Source organism: Pristis pectinata, chromosome 23 (assembly GCF_009764475.1).
Source record: "Pristis pectinata isolate sPriPec2 chromosome 23, sPriPec2.1.pri, whole genome shotgun sequence".
In the NCBI taxonomy this organism is placed as follows: domain Eukaryota; kingdom Metazoa; phylum Chordata; class Chondrichthyes; order Rhinopristiformes; family Pristidae; genus Pristis; species Pristis pectinata.
Window position 1 is genome coordinate 28,830,441 of NC_067427.1, and position 18,402 is coordinate 28,848,842.

Sequence of the window (18,402 nt, forward strand, 5' to 3'; positions counted from 1 at the left end):
CTGGGCTGATGAGTGGGAGATAATATTTAGACTACAAAAGTACCAGGCAATGACCATTTCCAACAAGAGAAAGTCTTACCTATCCTGACATTCAATGGCATTAGCACTGCCAAGTCCTGTCCTATCAACAACCTGGGAGCTCACCATTGACCAGAAGTTCAACTAGATCAGCGACGTAAGTTCCATGACTACAAGAGTCGGTTAGAGGCTGGGTAGCCTGCAGTAACTGACTCACCTCCTGATACTCCCAAAGTCTTTCCACCATTTGTAAACCACAGGTGACTTACCGTGGTGCAGTTGGTAGAGCAGCTACCACACAGCTGAGGCAGCCCGGTTCAATGCTGACCTCCAGGGCTGTCTTACCAGTTTCCACTTTTGCCCCATGATTGTGTGAATTTCCTCCCGAAGATGTGTGGGTTGGCAGGTTAATTGGTTTCTGCAAATTGACCCTAGTATGTAGGTGAATAGTAGAATCTGGGGGAAGTTAATGGTAACGTGGGGAGAATAAAATGGGATGTTTGATGATGAGCATGGGTAAAATGGGTGCTTGATGATCAGCATGGACACAGAGGGCCAAAGGGCCTGTTTCCATGTTGTGGGCTCTGTGACTTTAGAGGTGACTTGTTCTTATGTTGCCTGGATGATTGCACTACCAATTATACTTAACAAACATCAACACCACCCAGGGCAAAGCAGCCTGCTTGCTTAGACTCCATTTACCATGCCAAGCATTCACTCCCTCCTGCACCAGCAGAATTGGCTACAGAGTATGCCATCTACAGAATGCACTGTGGTTACTTGTCCAGGGCATTCCCATTAAACATTATAAACCTATGACCTCTACCACCAAGGACAGAGGTACAAGTGCATGGGAACACCATCACCTGCAAGTTCTTTTCCATGTAAGGCAACACCTTGACTTGGAAATATTCCTTCATCATTACTGAATCTAAATCCTGGACCCAATCTATTCAACCACATTGTAGGGGTAAAAACAGAAAATGCTGGGAAAAAGTCAGCAGGTCAGGCAGCATCTGCGGGACGAGAAACAGAATGAACCTTTTGTATCCAAGATCCTTTGTCAGAACTGGGAAGGGCAGTAAACAGGCTAATTGACAGTTGCAGAGAAGATGGTTGCCTGATCTGCTGGGGACTTCCTGTTGTTATTTAAGATTTCCAGCATCTGCAGTTTTATAATCAGCATTGTAGGAGTATCTTCACCACAAGATCTGCAGCTGTTCAAGTTGGCTCACCACTAAGGATGATTAGGGATGGTCAAAACCCACATCCTGAAATATAAATAGATAAATAAAAACAATAGCTGCTTCCATTTGAGGTTGTAGAATGCAAATGGATGCCTTGAATACTTATGCTGGCTGACTGTCTGTGCTGGACAGTTGATTAATGATTCTTACTGAGTGGCTCCTGGCTGAAGTCAGCCATGGTTTACCCACCTGACCATCTTGTCCTCTGAAGTCTGGATGACCAGTGATTCTGTAGGAATCCAGCAGATATGTGTCACCTAGAAAAGCCAAAACAATCAATCAATGCTCTCACATGACAAAGCGGCAATAGGTCAACTAGTTAGTGAAGCAGTAATACACATGATCACTGATTTAACTTCATCTGAAAAGTTGACAGGTCTCTGTTCATTCTTTCAGCAAGCTTTTCCACAATCACTGAGATATCATATAAAAGTAAACAGATTAACAGACACTGGTGTTCTGTTTTTTTTTGTGACTGAATCAGAAATGTAGAGTTAATTTCCAGGAAAAAGCTTACAGTGCAGGGAAAAGAAATATTGTTGAGAAATCCAATCAGCAATATGCAACTGAAAATCAATCTTTTTCTAGAATTGAAATGAAACAACAGCTTTTTCCAAATTATGAAGCATTATTCTGGTAATTTTTCGGTATGTGTCATCTTTGTATCTCTGACACTATTTCTGTTGATACCTATCCCTTTGCGTTGCTCTTTTTGGCCTATGAGGGATAATTTAGACTGTGTTGTCTGGGAATGAATATCATGAGTAACTGCTGTGACAGATGGGTCTTACCTTTGCCCAGCTGTTCTGGGATCTTTGCCAGGTGACTGCCATACTTTTCCTCATGGTTCCTTCCCCATACCTGAAATCGTTGCTGATCCCACGATCTCCTGACCACACAATTTCCCCGAGGCCCAGATCCCAAACTAATGATCTCCCTCTGCCACAATTAAGCAAAGCCCCTGAAGGTGACCACAAACAAAGACCTTGTCCACACCCCACAGTCCTCCAAACCCTTCACCTCTCAGGCTCAGGATCAGCCCTGATCCTTGGCAGATCCTCAGTCTGATCCCTCACAACCACTAACCACTTACCCAGCTCTGATCCCATTCCTCCTTCGTACTCCTTGGACCAAAGATAGGTTTCTGATCCTTCTTCCCCCTCTGCACCCCCCTAAACCCCTATCATCCTCTCCAACCCAAAGGTTATAAAAGTCTTGGATCCCAAACCAAGGGAGACTTATAGTGGGAAGATACATGATTGAAACCTCACTGCAACACCTATCTAACTCATCCTTTTGGGTGCACTGCAATTTCTAGCCTAATGCATGTTAGTAATCAGTTAGGTTAGAGCAAAAAAATAACTGTCATAACAGAGTAGGAAATGTAAAGAAAAGTAAATGTTGCATCTTTCATAACCTCAGGACTTTTGAACTTTACAGCTTTTGGAGTTGTTTTGGAATGTACAAACAGTTGCAGTGCATGAAATGCAGCAGCCAACTTGCACACAGCAAGCAGCAGTGAGATATATAGTCAAATAATTTACTTTGGTAACTTCTTTTTTTGGGGATCTGGGGGTCGCTGGCAAATACAGGCTGGCTGATTCCTGATTGCCTTGAGAAGGTGGAAGTGAGCCAGTCCTTCTGGTAAGATGTTCCCACAGTGCTCTTCAGTGGGGAATTTCAGGATTTAGACCCCAACGATGACACACCTCATTTACATTTCCAGACGAGGATGGTGCTTGACTTGGAGGGGAACCTGCAGGAAGTTATGTTCCCAAGCACTTGCTGCCATTGTCTTTCTTGACTGTCGACACTGCAGATTTGAAACCTTCAAAACCTGGGCCTGGGCCTGAGTACCTCTCTCTGCAGCAGGAGTGTCGACTTACTTATCAGGAGACCACAGTCAGTGCGGATAAGTAGTAACATCTCCTCCTCGCTGACAATCAACACAGGTGCACCTCAAGGATGAGTGCTTAGCCCACTGCTCTACTCTCTCTACACTCATGTCTGTGTGGCTAGGCACAGCTCAAACACCATCTATAAATGTGCTGATGACACCACTGTCGTTGGCAGAATCTCAGATGGTGATGAGGAGGCGTACAGGAGTGAGATAGATCGGCTGGTTGAATGGAGTCTCAACAACAACCCAGCACTCCACATCAGCAAGACCAAGGAATTGATTGTGAACTTCAGGAAGGAGAAGTCAGGAGAACTTCCAGTCTTCATTGAGGGGTCAGTGGTGGAAAAAGTGAGCAGCTTCACGTTCCTGGGTGTCAACACCTCAGAGGATCTATCCTGGGCCCAACACATTGAAGCAATCATGAAGAAGGCACGCCAGCAGCTCTACTTAATTAAGAGTTTCAGGAGATTTGGGATGTCACCAAACACTCTTGCAAATTTCTACAGATGTACAGTGGAGAGCATTCTGATTGGTTGTATCACCGCCTGGTGTGGAGGCTCCAATGTGCAGGATCGAAAGAGGCTGCAGAGGGTCGTAGGCTCAGCCAGCTCCATCACGGGCACAACAAGGGATATGCCTTCTTCTTGTTACTACCATTGGGGAAGAGCTACAGGAGCCTGAAGGCCCACACTCAATGTTTTAGGAACAGCTTCTTCCCCTCTGCCATCAGACTTCTGAACGGTTCATGAACTATGAACACTACCTCATTATTCCTCTTTTGCACTATTTATTTTTTTTAATGTAATTTATAGTAATTTTTATGTATTGCACTGTACTGTTGCCTCAGAACAACAAATTTCACAACATACATCAGTGATAATAAACCTGTTCCAAATTCTGATAGGTGTTGTTGGAGTAGCCTGGGCAAGTAACTGCAATGCATTTTATAGATGGTGCATACGACAGGTACTGTGCACTGATAGTGGAGGGGATGAATATTTAGGATGGTGGGGTGCCAGTCGTGGATTGCTTTGTCTTGAACGTCGTTGAGCTTCTCACAAGCGGAGACTTTTCATTCCATCATGCTCCCAATTTGTGCCTAGTAGATAGTGAAAAGGCCTTGTGGTGTCAGAATATAAGAGGTAGGACTAACCTGCTCTTTAAATGGGTGCCAGGGGATCTTTTACATTCATCTGAGAGGGCAGACGGCGACTCAGTTTAACAGGTCACCTGAAATATGGTACAACTGAGAGTTCTTCTGTATTGTATTCATAGGCATTGGGAATAAACGGCGATAGTTGTTAATCAGCCTACCAGATTCCTCGAAATAGAAGATTTTTGTAGACAGATTCCAGTTTCCACGTCCCAGATACACATGGAGTTATCCCGGGATCCAGTACACAGTTGCAACCCACCTGGGAAGAGAAGGAATATCATATTATGACACACAAAAAAGTAGCTTTGCACCACAATCAAACATTTCCATAATGAAAGCCCCGCATGGGTACAATGCCTTCTTGGTTGTGGTCCCAGAACAGTGCCAGGAAAGAAGAGATTGAACATCTGTTAACAAAATATAGTGATTATACAAATTTGAGAACGCTCACAGATAAAAATAGCATTTTTCTCTTCTTGCCTCTTTCACTGCTTGTTGTCCATTTGTTGCAAGTTTTCCACTCCGTTTCTCCTTTTCTTTCCTTTCTGCCTGTCGGTATTTAAAAATTATCCTGTTGACATCTCTTTTTCTTTCAATCCCTCTAATTCGCTGACACCCTTTAGGTATTTTTCACCTATCTCACCCTATCTGTGAGCCTCTCACTTTCTGTCATCGTTGCTCAACTTGCCTCAAACATACAAATTAGGAGGAGTAGGCCACTTGGCCTCCCACATTTGTTCTGCCATTTAATAAGATCATGGCTGTTCTGATCATAACCTCAACTCTACATTCTCTCCACTCTACATAACCTTTCATCCCCTCGCTTATCAAATATACAACTATTTCTGTGTTAAAAGTATTCAAAGACTCTGTTTTCCACCGCCCTTTCAAGAGAGGTTCAGAGACTCATGACCCTCTGAGAGAAAAGAACTTTTCCTCATCCTGTTCTTAAATGGGTGACCCCTTATTTTAAAACAGTGACCCCCTTAGTTTTAGATCCTCCCAGGAGGAAATATCCCCTCCGCATCTATCCTGCCTAGACTCTTCAGGATTTTATACATTTCAATCAAGTCCCCTTTCGGTCTTCAAAACTGCAGTAGATACAAGCCTAACCTGGGCAACCTTTCCTCGTATGGCAACCTTCCCATTCCAGGCATTAGACTAGTAAATCTTTTTTGAATTGTTTCTGAGTCATTGACATCGTTATTTAAATAAATAAGACAATACTGTACACAGTGCTCCAGACATGGTCTCACCAATGCCTTATCTAACTGAAGCATAACCTCCCAATTTTTGTATTCAATGCTACTCTGACTTCTGACCCTCTTCTTTCTATAAACAAAGTGCACGACTTCAGTCTGCCCTAGTTAAATATACTATGGCAATGACACCCACAACAAAATAAAAACTCCATGGTGTTACAGAGAACAATAGCTTCCGATATCCAAACCTGGGCTCACAGCCAGGCCTGTCACCCCCAGTTCATGGCCAGTAAACTCCTGCAGTGGTCCAGCTTTACAATCCACATCCCACATCAGGGCAGTTTTATCACGTGAAGCACTGAAGATTCTATTTGACTTGAAGTTGCAGGTTACCTGAAATGAAATAAGAGGCATAATTGAAAATACCCACATATATGTCATTTCAATGCAGGAATGGATTTCAAAGTACCACCCACCGACCATGTACCCCATCACACCCCTTAATCTCCTAGTAAACAGCTGGAAATAGCACCTGACAAATTACAGAACCTTGCACTATTTGGCAGTTTTATGCATGCCACATGCAGATGCAACAAATGCAAAGACAAAGCATATGCATTAGAATGGACCAGACCGCATTCTCACATATCATCTTCGTCATGCAGCTCAATACAACTGTTCAAAACCTTGAAGTTTGACGTCTATGAAAATGACAAAACGTGAGTCAATTGACCACATACAAGTCAAGGTGAAACGACCATTGTCCTATCAGTTAACTTCATTTAGAAGTTTCCATTGAGAATCATTCCTCAGTTGACAACAGCGCAGAGGGAATATTTTTCTTAATCTAGTCCAAGTTACTCACTAAGAGATGACAATGGGAATCTTTTGTGGTTTATGGTTTAAAATGGGCAATATAGGAAATAGAAATGAGAACAGAGAGAAATGTATAGAAGCTGGCTGAAGTGCAATTGTTCCAAATCAAGATTAGTCCTAACACTAATTATAATCTTCGAAAGAGAGGCATTGATGACAATCTATTAAGATGTATGGACATCAGCAGTTTGATCTTTAACTATGTATACTTAGTTAGGAGCCATAACCAAAGTCTGTAACCCTCCAATAGAAACATAGAAAAACTACAGCACAATTCAGGCCCTTCAGCCCACAAAGCTGTGCCATATCCTCCCCCACCCATTTTATTTGCCAGAAATAGTCGTGTGCACATTTCCTGCATAGTACATCAACGTTTATAGAGCAGAACCACATGTGTTTGTAAAGGCAGCAGAAAGCTGCAGGTCAACTCTCAGGCCTGACCAATTTGTAATATCTTTTGTCTTTTCATAGTAACCGGAAACAATCCAAGGTATACCAAAGTGGGAAGCAGGACTGGAATAGTGGATTACCATTGAATGGAAAATTGCATGGGAAACAAAACACATACATACATTTTTATGGATAAAATGAGTAAGGGAGCACGTGGAGGGTTATAAACTTACAAGTTTTTCAACCTGGATATCCCCATTTTTAGATATTAATTGATTTGAAGAAACTGGAAAATGAGCGAGGTCATAGTTGATGACTATTCTTGGAAATATTGTGAGGACACTAATACTGCCCATGAGATTAATTACCACAACTTTTAGTACAGGCAGTATTTTTGTGACAAGTACTTCAGCTTTAGACTGCGTAACAGAACGGCAGGTCAGAGTGGGAGTGGGAATGAGAATTAAAGTGGCTCATTGGTCTGTGGCCTCCTTTACTGTTACAACAAGGCCAGACACATTTGAGGAACAGCACTTCATCTTCCATCCGGGCAGGTTGCAGCCTTCTGGACTTAATAATGAATTCTACAACTTCAGGTAACTTGATTTCTTTGTCTGTATCACTTGTCCATTTGTGATATTTGCTCAGCTTGTATGATTTTTTTTCCCTTTTATCTCTGGAAGTGAGGACGTACCCTGTCTGACCTGCTGGGCATGTCCTCCTGTTCTGCGTTTCCAACTCCTACATTCTCTTGTCTATATCCTTACTCACCAACTGCTCCCATTGACTGATTGGCAGATAACCTTGTGTTCAGCTTATCCCCATGGTTACCGTGGTTTTGCCCCATCAGACACATACCCCTCTTCCACCCTCCCTGCAGCTTAAACAGATTCTCTTGTCTCCTTCCCAGTTCTGATAAAGGGTCTTCGCCCCGAAACATTAGCTCTGATTCTCTCCTCACAGGTGCTGCCTGACCTGCTGAGTATTTCCAATATTTTTTGTACTTATTTTAACTCTGAGCCAAAATTCCTTGAGCAGCCAACACTTCCTGCAGATATGGTCACCATAAATGGAGTCCACCAGTTCTGACATTGCAGCTACAACACACCAATTGCCCAGCCATCTGTGTTCTATTTAGTAAGTTGGTTTTGATTTAATTATTTTAAACTTGCTTTTCTTAACTGTACTAATGTCCCTGATTTAAATCTTTTGGCCAATCAGGAGACACAGGAAAGAAATGCCCATCAATCACTGATCTGCTGTTCTATAATATCACACTTTAGCACTGACAGCGAGGAACAGGTTATAATGGAGCCTGTGTATTTCTCCTCTCCCAGATTCCCACTCTCCACTCACCAGGCCTGTGTCTCTCTCCTCGCCCAATCTCTTGCTCTTAACACTGCCTCAACCTCTTGATCTCCCAGTCGTTATACTGTTGTTGACGGTCTATTAAAATGGCTGACCCTCAATGCTTTGAATTTAAACTTAATACACCTATTTAGGATCCATACTTTAGAACAAAAAACATTACAATAGGACTGCACCATTCTATTACCAATGGGTAACTTAATCCCTAGGCTTTAAAACCTGGCCCTAGAAAATACAGTCTATGGTATACCTCCATTTCTCTTCTCGTGCATCTTGATTAGTAAATATACTGCCACTAATGTGTTCTTACCTTGGTGATATCACGTTCATGGCTCATGAATTTCTGCTGCACGCCACCAGATTTCCAGTTATATATGACTACTGTCTACAGGACAGGAAAATGGGAACAACGGAGTGATTCTACTACTGAATTAATTTGGTACTTAAATATTTGCAAAGACATGCACACATGCAATTTAGCTGCCATAACAGCAATATACTTTGAATAACCATGTCAAACAATGAATAAAATGGAATTTACACTTCAAGATGGAACTGACATTACAATACACGTAAAGAACTAGTTGTATTATCCTTCTCAAATGAGGAAGAATACTACAGTAAGACACTAAGCAGGGAGATATTGGAGAAAGAGATGCATTGTGATTGTGTGTGTGTATATATATATATCAGATTTAATATCATATTCAGTATTGCATACTGGTGTAAAGTCCTGCTCAAACACCTTCCCTCCATTTCTTCCCTATCAGAAGGTTAAAAATCTCACCTTGTCGTTTCCACCAGACACACATTGTTCAGATGTGAGGGAGGCTAGTGATGTCACAGCATCATTATGTGCAGGACTGTATTGCTGCACTGTTTGACTGGTGGGACTGTAGTCTGCATGTCCATCAACCCTGGAAAGAAAACAATAATCAAATTCAAAGCAAACTTCAACCTACCAATAAGTGAAAACCTAAAATAAAACCACTGATGCTGGAAATCTGAAATGAAAACAGAAAGTGTCTCAGACATGAAACATTAACTATTTCTCTTTCCACAAATGCTGCCTGACCAGCAGAGTATTTCAACATTTTCAGTTGTTATTGCAACCTAACAATACCAGAGTAAGCCACATTGATTAGAATTTAATCTCTCCCTCCTTGACAGATTAGAAATGTTATTATCATAATGGAATACTAGATTATGCAGAAGTCAAACCAGGATACAAGCAGTTCAAAACTTTGGAGAAATGGGATAGTACAGTGGATTAATACGTTTCTATTTTAACTCTAGGTTATCTATTTCAATGAAAATTAATGGATTAGAAACTCCTGGTCACAAAGGTGATAGAAATAAAGAATTTGTACTTATAGAGCATATTTTTGGTGCTTTAGATGTTTAATTGCTTTAAAAGTAAATCACTATGTATGGTGCAAGGGGTGCTGCAATTTTATTCGTGAGAGTGGCTGTCAGTTCACAAAGTATCACAGGTTGCTGTTGTGCTTTTAGTGTGTGCATGAAGAGAATTAACACTGAAGAGAGTTAACATGTCACTCGCTGCCAGCATCTGTGCCAAATGCTGGTGTGCTTCTCACTTTCAGCCTACACCCAGCTATTGACAATGTGAAAAGGAGAGCCAAATGAGTAAACCTCTCTATCAGCAAGTCTTCTGTTGTGCCTACACAGGGAAAACACAGATATTGGGGGCTCCTGTACCCCTTGCTAAAGCTACAGGGGGAATACAGAAGAGGTTTTGGCTCCCAGACATGTGATGTACAAGTCAGCTGGCATGTAGGCATACTGTGGCACATATGAACCAAATCCCCAGCATTGGGTAAGAAGCTCTACTACCTTGTCTTTACTTGGGGAGGGAGGGAACCCAAGGTACTAAATCAAAAAAGCCTGGAGTAGAATCCAAACATGGATTAATGCCTTGGATGCATTTTCAGTAACTCCTGCAACCAAGAAAGTGCCAAACATAGAGCTCTGCATTCCTTTGGACCCCATCAGGAAGATCAGTGGTGGAGGAGGGGTAATGGGACCCCGATGTGTGAGCAGTTCAGAATTTCCATAAATTCTGCCTGGGCTTGTGACATAGACAGAACACTGCATTTTATTTGTAGAACATTAAGATAATACTCGATACAGCAGTTAGAATTGATCAGCCCAACTCGAGTGATGTAAAGAACAGACAATATGGCTGCTCCCATCGTGTCCAGTTAGCTATCATCCACCTGGAACTGAGCCCCCCTGACTTGCCACTCTCCAGTTGCTTCAATGTGCTCTTGGAGAATAAAGTCTTAGCTCAATATGTGGACCAAATACATTGAATAAAAAAATTGAAAAGAAGGAAAAGACCAACTCTTTGACTGGCAAATTGGAATGTCAGGTCCACATACACAAGATTGACAGCCAACCTACAGGTTATTGACATCACCTACACGACATCTGTGATTGGCGTGGAATGTCAAAACCTCAACATTAACATAGACCTTAAATAAGACAAAACTAGCTGAGAGATGATTAATGTCAATGGGTTTTCATCTGAAGTGAGAAAAATCAGAGAGAAACAGGATTTTTAAGATGCAGATTATATGAGTCCATAAATGTGTTTTAAATGGAAAAAGATAATAAACATAGGAGAATGTTAAAGATTATGGGGAACATACAGTGGATTGGGATCAGAGCAGGTGTAACCCTCTGGTTTTCTTTTAAATATGTGAGGATTGTGTTCAAATATGAAGTCTTAAAGGACCAGAGCACAGAGACTTGTTATCATAAATTTATTGGATGCAACTTAAGTGACAACATTCAGAGCCTTGTGGTTACAGTATTTCTGCAGCAGGCCACAAGTCCAAGAGTTCAAATATCACTATGGCAAATGGAAAGAATTTTTAAAAATGTGGATTGGTACCATGAAAAGAAATGTCTGTGAAAGCTTCCAAATTATGACAGATCTGCCACACATAACATATATGGCCAATGTATGACTCAACTCCAGAGTTAGGTGGCTGACCTTTGGTGGGCTCCAAGCAACTTGAAACAAGGAAGATTGCATGTTAACCATATTCCAAGAAGAAATATAAATAAAGTCTTATTTTGCACATCCTTATTTCTGGAGTGTAACCTGCAGAATGATGATAGATTTGTTAATTGTTGTATATCACTACCACTTTCATTTATGCTCTCTGCACTCTCACTATACCTGTATCGTGATATGTTGCGTTTCTGTTTACTTTGCAGTTTCCCCATGGCAGCAAAGCATCAACTGGTATCAGCTAACAGTCAGGTGAAGAGCTTACTTGGTGACATGGCATCAGCTGTAGTTAATGGCATTCTTTGACCAGATGCATGGTGAAGTCCGGACCATATGAGAAAGGAAAATCAAATTGAGCAAGAATTACATTGAAGTACCAGTTAAGTAGACCTTTCAAAGCTTTAACTTGATATACAGTGTACAGTCAGCTTCCAAAAATGTTTTGATAAATATCTTTCTACAACAGGTTTATTTATAAGTAGCCAACAAAGATACTATAATTAGGTATCAGAATATATCTAAGGGAAAGTATATTTCGTTGAACTATCCCATAACTCATACACAGTAAAACTCCAACAATCCCGCATCTCACCATTCAGAAATACTGAAGATTCAGTATCTGGCTCACCTTAATGTTTGCTCTCTTCCTACTTGCCAGGGCCCCACTTCAAATGTTTCCTTGTAACTTGCAGAGACCCTGCTTCCCACATTCCCATTCACCTCACAGGGGTTCCTGTGCTCCCATTTCAACTCACTGGGACACTGCTTTTCCTGGCTCTCTTCAAACACAGCAGGGTCCAATTTTCCACACGCTGTTTAAACTTACCAGGTTACCAGGAATTTTTTCTAATATAATGTATCATTTAGAAAAAAGAATTAAAAATGTATTTGTGTAATAATAGGAATAACATCCAATTGTCTGGAAAATCTGCTAGTCCAGCACTGTCAAAATCCTGACCTTGTCAGTTGTTTGGAGATTTACTGTAATCACAGAAAGTAAGTATTCAGTGTTGGCAACGTATTACAGAATGCTGTGACCAAGACTGTCAGTTCATTGTTGAGCCTTGTTTATTTAAATTATCCAGAAAAATAAAACCCAGCCACATATAGTTGCAAACTTGATGTCTTCTAACACAGAGTGAACTTGGCATATCAAGTCACTTTATATTTTCAAACCCAAAAGTGATGGAGGTTGTACAGAAATTTCACAATCCAGTTGAAGGAAGGAAACACAATAGCTTCAAAACTGCATTCTGCATGTATTGCATTTGGAGATTAGTGCACATCCAGTTGGCTGAGGAAATAATTGACTGTGGACCCAGATGCTGGACTATTTTTCTGGCTGATGGAGCATGTGAGAATGTCAACCACAGCAAGTCTTTTGCTTTGTGACAAAAGTGTGTCATTGCAAATCCTATTTACACGGACAGATCAGATCAACGTCGCTTTCAATGCGTTGTGTTAGGATTGCTGTCTGGCTGAATGACGATGGATATTCTCGAAGACATTCCTCATCTCTAACGTTCTTGAGATCTGCGGCCACTTGGTCAAACAACGGGTACCTACAGGACAGCACTGAGCTCTTACCTTAACACAGCAATGGTCAAGGCTGTTTACTCTGTTCATTATCAGCACAGGCTACGTCCTATTTATGTTATCTACTTCCTCTCGAAGAACTGTTTCATTCCAATTCCTGTCATTTCTTCACTCTATTAATTTCTACGCGCATTTCCCCTTCTTCCTCTCTGCATTCGGTATCCCCACCTGCTCCCCATTGCTCGCACCTGGCAACGCCTCTCCGGTATCCAGGGGGGTCCCTCCCTCTAACCTGTCCCACGCTGCTGCTTCCGGTCCGTCAACCTAACTCCTCCCACCGTCCCGAAGGGGGGGGGGGGGGGGAAGCGGAGGACACGTGGGGTGAAGGACGCTTCTTGCTCTTGAGGACGGTGGTGTTTTGTGCCCGAATCCAGAAGCTGCGAGAAAGGAGCGCACACAATTCAAGTACTTTCATTTTTATATGGGAAGATCATGGGGAAAACAATTAGGGATAGATAGTATTCAGTCCTGACTTTCAGCAAATTACTGAATGATTTAAAACAGGTAATTGGATCGAAGTCGAGTTTATTGTCATATGCACAAAGACAGCTATGCACAGGTGCAATGAAAATCTTACTTGCAGCAGCATCACAGGCACATAGCGTAGATACACAATATTCACAAGAAAACATAAATGATAGTTAAATTATACAAGAAAGAGCATAATTAAAACAAAAAAAAACAAAGTCCATTGTAGTTCAAAGTGGTCATAGTGTTGCCATTACTGATGTAGTGATTAGGGTTGTGCAGGTTGGTTCAAGAACTGAATGGTTGAAGGCAAGTAGCTGTTCTTGAACCTGGTGGTGTGGAATTTCAGGCTTTTGTACCTCCTGCCTGATGGTAGCTGCGAGAAGATGGCATGGCCTGGATGGTGGGGATCTTTAATGATGGATGTTGCCTTCTCGAGGCAGCACCTCATGTAGATACTACCAATGGTGGGGAGGGATGTGCCTGTGATGTATTGGGCTGAGTCCATTACTCTCTGCACCCAGTCAAGATACTTTCAACAGTACGTCTGCAGAAGTTTGTTGGAGTGTTCGGTGACAAGCTGAACCTCCTTAATCTTCTAAGGAAGTAAGGACGCTGGCACACCTTCCTTGTGATTGCATTTATGTGCTGGGCCCAGGACAGATCATCCGACATGTTAATGCCCAGGAATTTAAAGTTGCTGACCCTCTCCACTGCCGATCCACCAACGTAGACTGGCTCATGTTCACCCTCCTTCCCCGTCCTGAACTCAACAATCAGTCCTTTAGTGTTACTGACATTGAGTGAGAGATCGTTGCTGCACCACTCAACCAGGTGTCCAAGCTCGCTCCTGTAGGCTGACTCATCAGCACTTATGATTCACCTGGGATTTTGCCAACATTGTGTATAGCTCCACACTTTCCTTAATTTAGGCACTTTATTTACTAGGGACAGTTTCTTTGGCAAGCTGTCCAACTCCTTAGTTTCCTTTAGCTCTCTTTTTACCACTAAGGTTTGCCACACCACAATATTGAGTCAATCTGAGTACATCTCTACTATTCTGCTGCTGGAACTATATCTGTTCCTGTCTCACCTTGATTTCACAGATGTTTTCCTTGTTGACTTCATCATCTCCAACCTTCTGCGAATTCATGCTGTCAAAATCAATCATCCTCGTCCACTGTTCCATGCTCCAATTACCTCTGCTCAACCTCGTGACACCATAAACGTCCTCTGCTCCTCTCACGCTGTGCTTCTCCCACCATCACTCTGACTCCACCATTGCCAGATGACTGTTCACCTGCTGCGTTCTTGACATCTGGGGTCCACATCCAGCTCCTGTGCTGTATTTGTATTGTTTGCTCTTGCTGGTGGGCATTGCTGTCAAGGCAATTACGTGTTACCCAATCCTAATTGCCAGGAAGGAGGTGGTGGTTCTTCTTGATAAAATTTGGGGGGGAGGGGTGAAGTTAATCCTGGACTGCTATTAGGTAGTAAAAGCCTTTATTTTTCTCATCCCAGCTTCTTTTCCAAATTCTGAGTCTCTGTCACTTTTTTCTTTTGATTGCAATGCCCAGTTGAGGCCTCCTCTGTAAATGCAAAATTTCTTTCTAGCAATCTCCATGCCACGTTCTTTTGCATTTGGATTGTTCACATTATCCATGGGAAGCCATTTAATCTCAGATTGTATTTACTGACCTATCAACCTCATTTTTATTATTATCCCTCTCTATTTTAGAACATCTGGTCAGAGGTACCCATACCTACTTTAGTAGCCCCTCGTATCTCAGTGCTATGAATCCTGATCGAGGTGGACTGCAAGTCAAGATAGAGGTGGACTGCAAGTGTTTCACTGACTTATGACGGAGGACTTAGGGCTACCTGTTAACTTTCCTTAGAATCTTTGTGCTTCTGATTAACAGTAAAGCCCCACTGCCTCATTGACTGCATCCCCCGCTTGCAAAAACCATAAGTGCCAACCATCTTACCTTAATTCTGGCAACTCTGGTTTGTTGTTCAACTGTTCTGTCTGCCATCAAATTGTTCTCGAACCACAAAACCATTTGTTGATGTTTGAAATAAAGGGAAATATTGGATACAATTTGGGATAGGATTATTATGAATGGAATAGAATCCATTTGCTTAAAAAGTGAAAAACACTGCATTGTTGTAGATTTAAAGGCATCGTCTATGGTTCTCAGCAGCCTCTCGTATCTCTTCGGGAGTATAGTTTGACTGCATTGCCTATAGTGAGAGTAAAATGGCATTTTTACTTGTAATAGATTTTATGATGTTATTACCTTTGAATTCTGAAACAATAATGCAGCTACAATAGGACTATTTATTATCCACTGTCTGAACTTAAAAGCAAAAGAGTTTTAGGAATGTTATTCTGATTTGTGGAAGATAAAACCAAGAAATCCAGTTAGGAATATGAGGTTTTTGGAGTAAAAATGGAAAAGCTAGAAACTCTCAGCAGGCCAAGCAGCATCTCTGGAAAGAGAAGCAGTTAATATTTCAGGTAGAAGCCCTTTGCCAGAACTGGGAAAGAGATAAGCAAGTTAGTTTTAAGTTGCAGAGGAGGTGGAGGGAGGGATGAATGAATGGATAGGACAAAGGAAATATCTGTGACAGTGTGAGGCCAGGTCAAATGGTTGATGGGATAGTTAGGTAGCGATTATGCTTCTTAATCTGTATTATGTGTTGCTAATAGCAGGGCTGTGGGACGTGCCCAACAAGTCAGGTTGTACTAATGAAGAGAGGAAAACAGAGCCAACATCACAAATGGATGTCTGACAGCAGAAATGGCTGGTTCAGATATGAACTGTTCCTGGAATATTTTCTCCAGCCTTGGTTGAGATATGTGATGTAGGACGGAGAAGAGAGGAGGCCAACAAAGAAACATTTAGCCTGGAGTTGAACATTCATCAGCAAAGGCAAAATTAGTTGAAGCTGTTTTTATTTGGGAAGCTTTAGAAGAAGTACGGCTGAGATTTCCAAAGTATTTAGAGGATGAGAATCTCTCCAGTGAGAAGTGCGATTTGAGTTGTAAAACAAAGGCAAGAATGGTGACGTAAAATTTCAAATGGATGAGAGCACAGAGTTACAATGAATTACAAAGAGATTTTGATCACTTAGGGAGATGGGCTGAGGAATGGCAAATGGTTTTCAACTTAGATGTGTGAAGTGATGCATTTTGGACATTCATACCAGGTTAGGGCCTACAGTGAATGGCAGGGCACTGACGAGTGTTGTGGTACAGAGGGACCTGGGAGTACAAGTGCACAGTTCGCTGAAAGCGGCTGCACAAGGAGATGGTGGTGAAGAAGGCAAGTAGCATTCTGGCCTTCATCAGTCAGGGCATTGAGTTTAGGAGTAGGGACATTACGTTGCAGTTATAAGTCGTTGGTGAGGCCGCACTTGGAGTATTGTGTACAGTTTTGGTCACCCTGTTATAGAAAGACATTGTCAAGCTGGAGAGGGTGCAGAAGAGATTTACGAGGATGCTGCCTGGACTGGAAGGCCTGAGTCCTAGGGAAGAGGTTGGCCATGCTGGATCTTTATTCCTTGGAGCGTAGGAGAAATGAGGGGTGACCTCATAGGAGCTTATAAAATCATGAGGGGTATATGGATAAGACAGTCAGTCTGTTCCTCAGGGTTGGTGAGTCCAAACCTAGAGGGCACAAGTACAAGATAAGAAGGGGAAGATACAAAAGAGACCTGAGAGGTAACTTCTGTACACAGAGGGTAGTGAGTATCTGGAATGAGCTGCCAGAGGAAGTGGTCAAGGCGGGTACAGTTGCAATATTTAAGATGCATTTAGGATAGGTACATGGAGGGGAGGGGCTTGGAGGGTTATGAACATGGGCAACTGGGACTAGCAGGGAGGATGGTGTGGACCAGTTGGGCCGAAGGGCCGGTTTCCATGCTGTATTACTCTAAGACTCTACAGGGTTGTTCGGATTATGGAAGTTCATCCTAACTGAATCCACAAATTGCTACCCAAAAATCCAAGATACAGAATAAAATTTGCTCTTACGGAATTTATATGGATGGGAAAAATAAATAAATAAACACAAAATGTGAAAGAAACAACAGATCTTGTTTATTTACATTTTTTCAGCTCACGTTCCTTGATGCAGGCGCAGATAACGTGCTGGAGTTTTTATGGCACAGTAGAATCATTTTGCTATCCAGCATATTTTTTCACGAGGTTTTGGTTATGAGTTATACCATTAAACTCTCCACCTATATTTGATATGTGTTTAAAAATGTATGTCTCCATTCAACTGAAGGCTGGGAGGTGATCAGTGGAGACGCAAGGGGCTGCCATCTACTGCCAACCTCCCGCCAACCTCCCCTCGCCCCACCTGGGTCCATCTGCCCTTCTTTTTAACCTCTCTCCTTATCCACCTCAACCTGTCACCATCATCTTAGAGTTTTCAGTTTGTTTTTTTGCTCCAGATTACAGCATCTGCAGCCACTTGTGTCTCTAAATGCAGCTGCTGGCCACTTAAATTGACAAGGCAATCTCTTAAGTGGCTCCTCCACCATGAACCAGCAGCTACGGTTCTATTACTGTTGAGAGAAAAACATCCCATAGGAATGCATCTCCACTTATAATGTGGGATTCAATGCGAAATAGGGTTTCACTTTACAGAAAATCGCGATACGGATGGTTTTCTAGGAATGCAATCCCTCTGACATAGGGGTCGCCTGTATTTATTGTGGAGCAGTTCACTTCACAAAGAGTGGTGTCCCTCTGGAACAGATTACTGAAGTGTGTGGTAAGTTTAGATTTCTTGTAGTCCACCAAAAGGAAGCTGGACAAGTTGTCAAGGCAGGACATCCTTCCAAGCTATGAAGTAAACTGATCAGCGAGATTTCTGAGTTGATTATTTTATAGCATTATGGGATCAGATAGAAATGCCCCATTTCTTCTAAACTCAGCTAATTTATGGGGTAGGTACACAGGGAGGGGAGGTTGTGGACGGTTGGGTTAAGATTAAGATTTCTTTATTAGTCGCATGTACATCAAAACACGCAGTGAAATGCATTTCTGCGTAGAATGTTCTGGGGGCAGCCCACAAGTGTCGCCACGCTTCCGGCGCCAACATAGCATGCTTACAACTTCCTAACCC

The 18,402-nt window shown here is 42.1% G+C and overlaps 1 protein-coding gene across 5 annotated transcripts in view; it reads right to left on the bottom strand.

The window, feature by feature from the left end:
- The window catches only part of wdr31 (WD repeat domain 31), a 34,191-nt gene extending 21,199 nt beyond the window's left edge, over positions 1-12,992 (bottom strand). For 2 of the 5 annotated variants that reach the window (XM_052037105.1, XM_052037101.1), the window contains exons 1-7: positions 12,785-12,992; positions 11,366-11,497; positions 8,945-9,074; positions 8,468-8,542; positions 5,772-5,916; positions 4,480-4,580; positions 1,455-1,522 (exon numbers count right to left, since the gene is read on the bottom strand). In XM_052037105.1, coding sequence (XP_051893065.1) covers positions 1,455-1,522; positions 4,480-4,580; positions 5,772-5,916; positions 8,468-8,542; positions 8,945-9,074; positions 11,366-11,412 — 566 coding nt within the window. In that variant the 5' untranslated portion in view covers positions 11,413-11,497; positions 12,785-12,992. Of the gene's footprint in view, positions 1-1,454; positions 1,523-4,479; positions 4,581-5,771; positions 5,917-8,467; positions 8,543-8,944; positions 9,075-11,365; positions 11,498-11,825 lie in introns of those variants that run through there. The other 3 variants (XM_052037103.1, XM_052037104.1, XM_052037106.1) reach the window with 3 other exon arrangements.
- Positions 12,993-18,402: the final 5,410 nt, after the last annotated feature.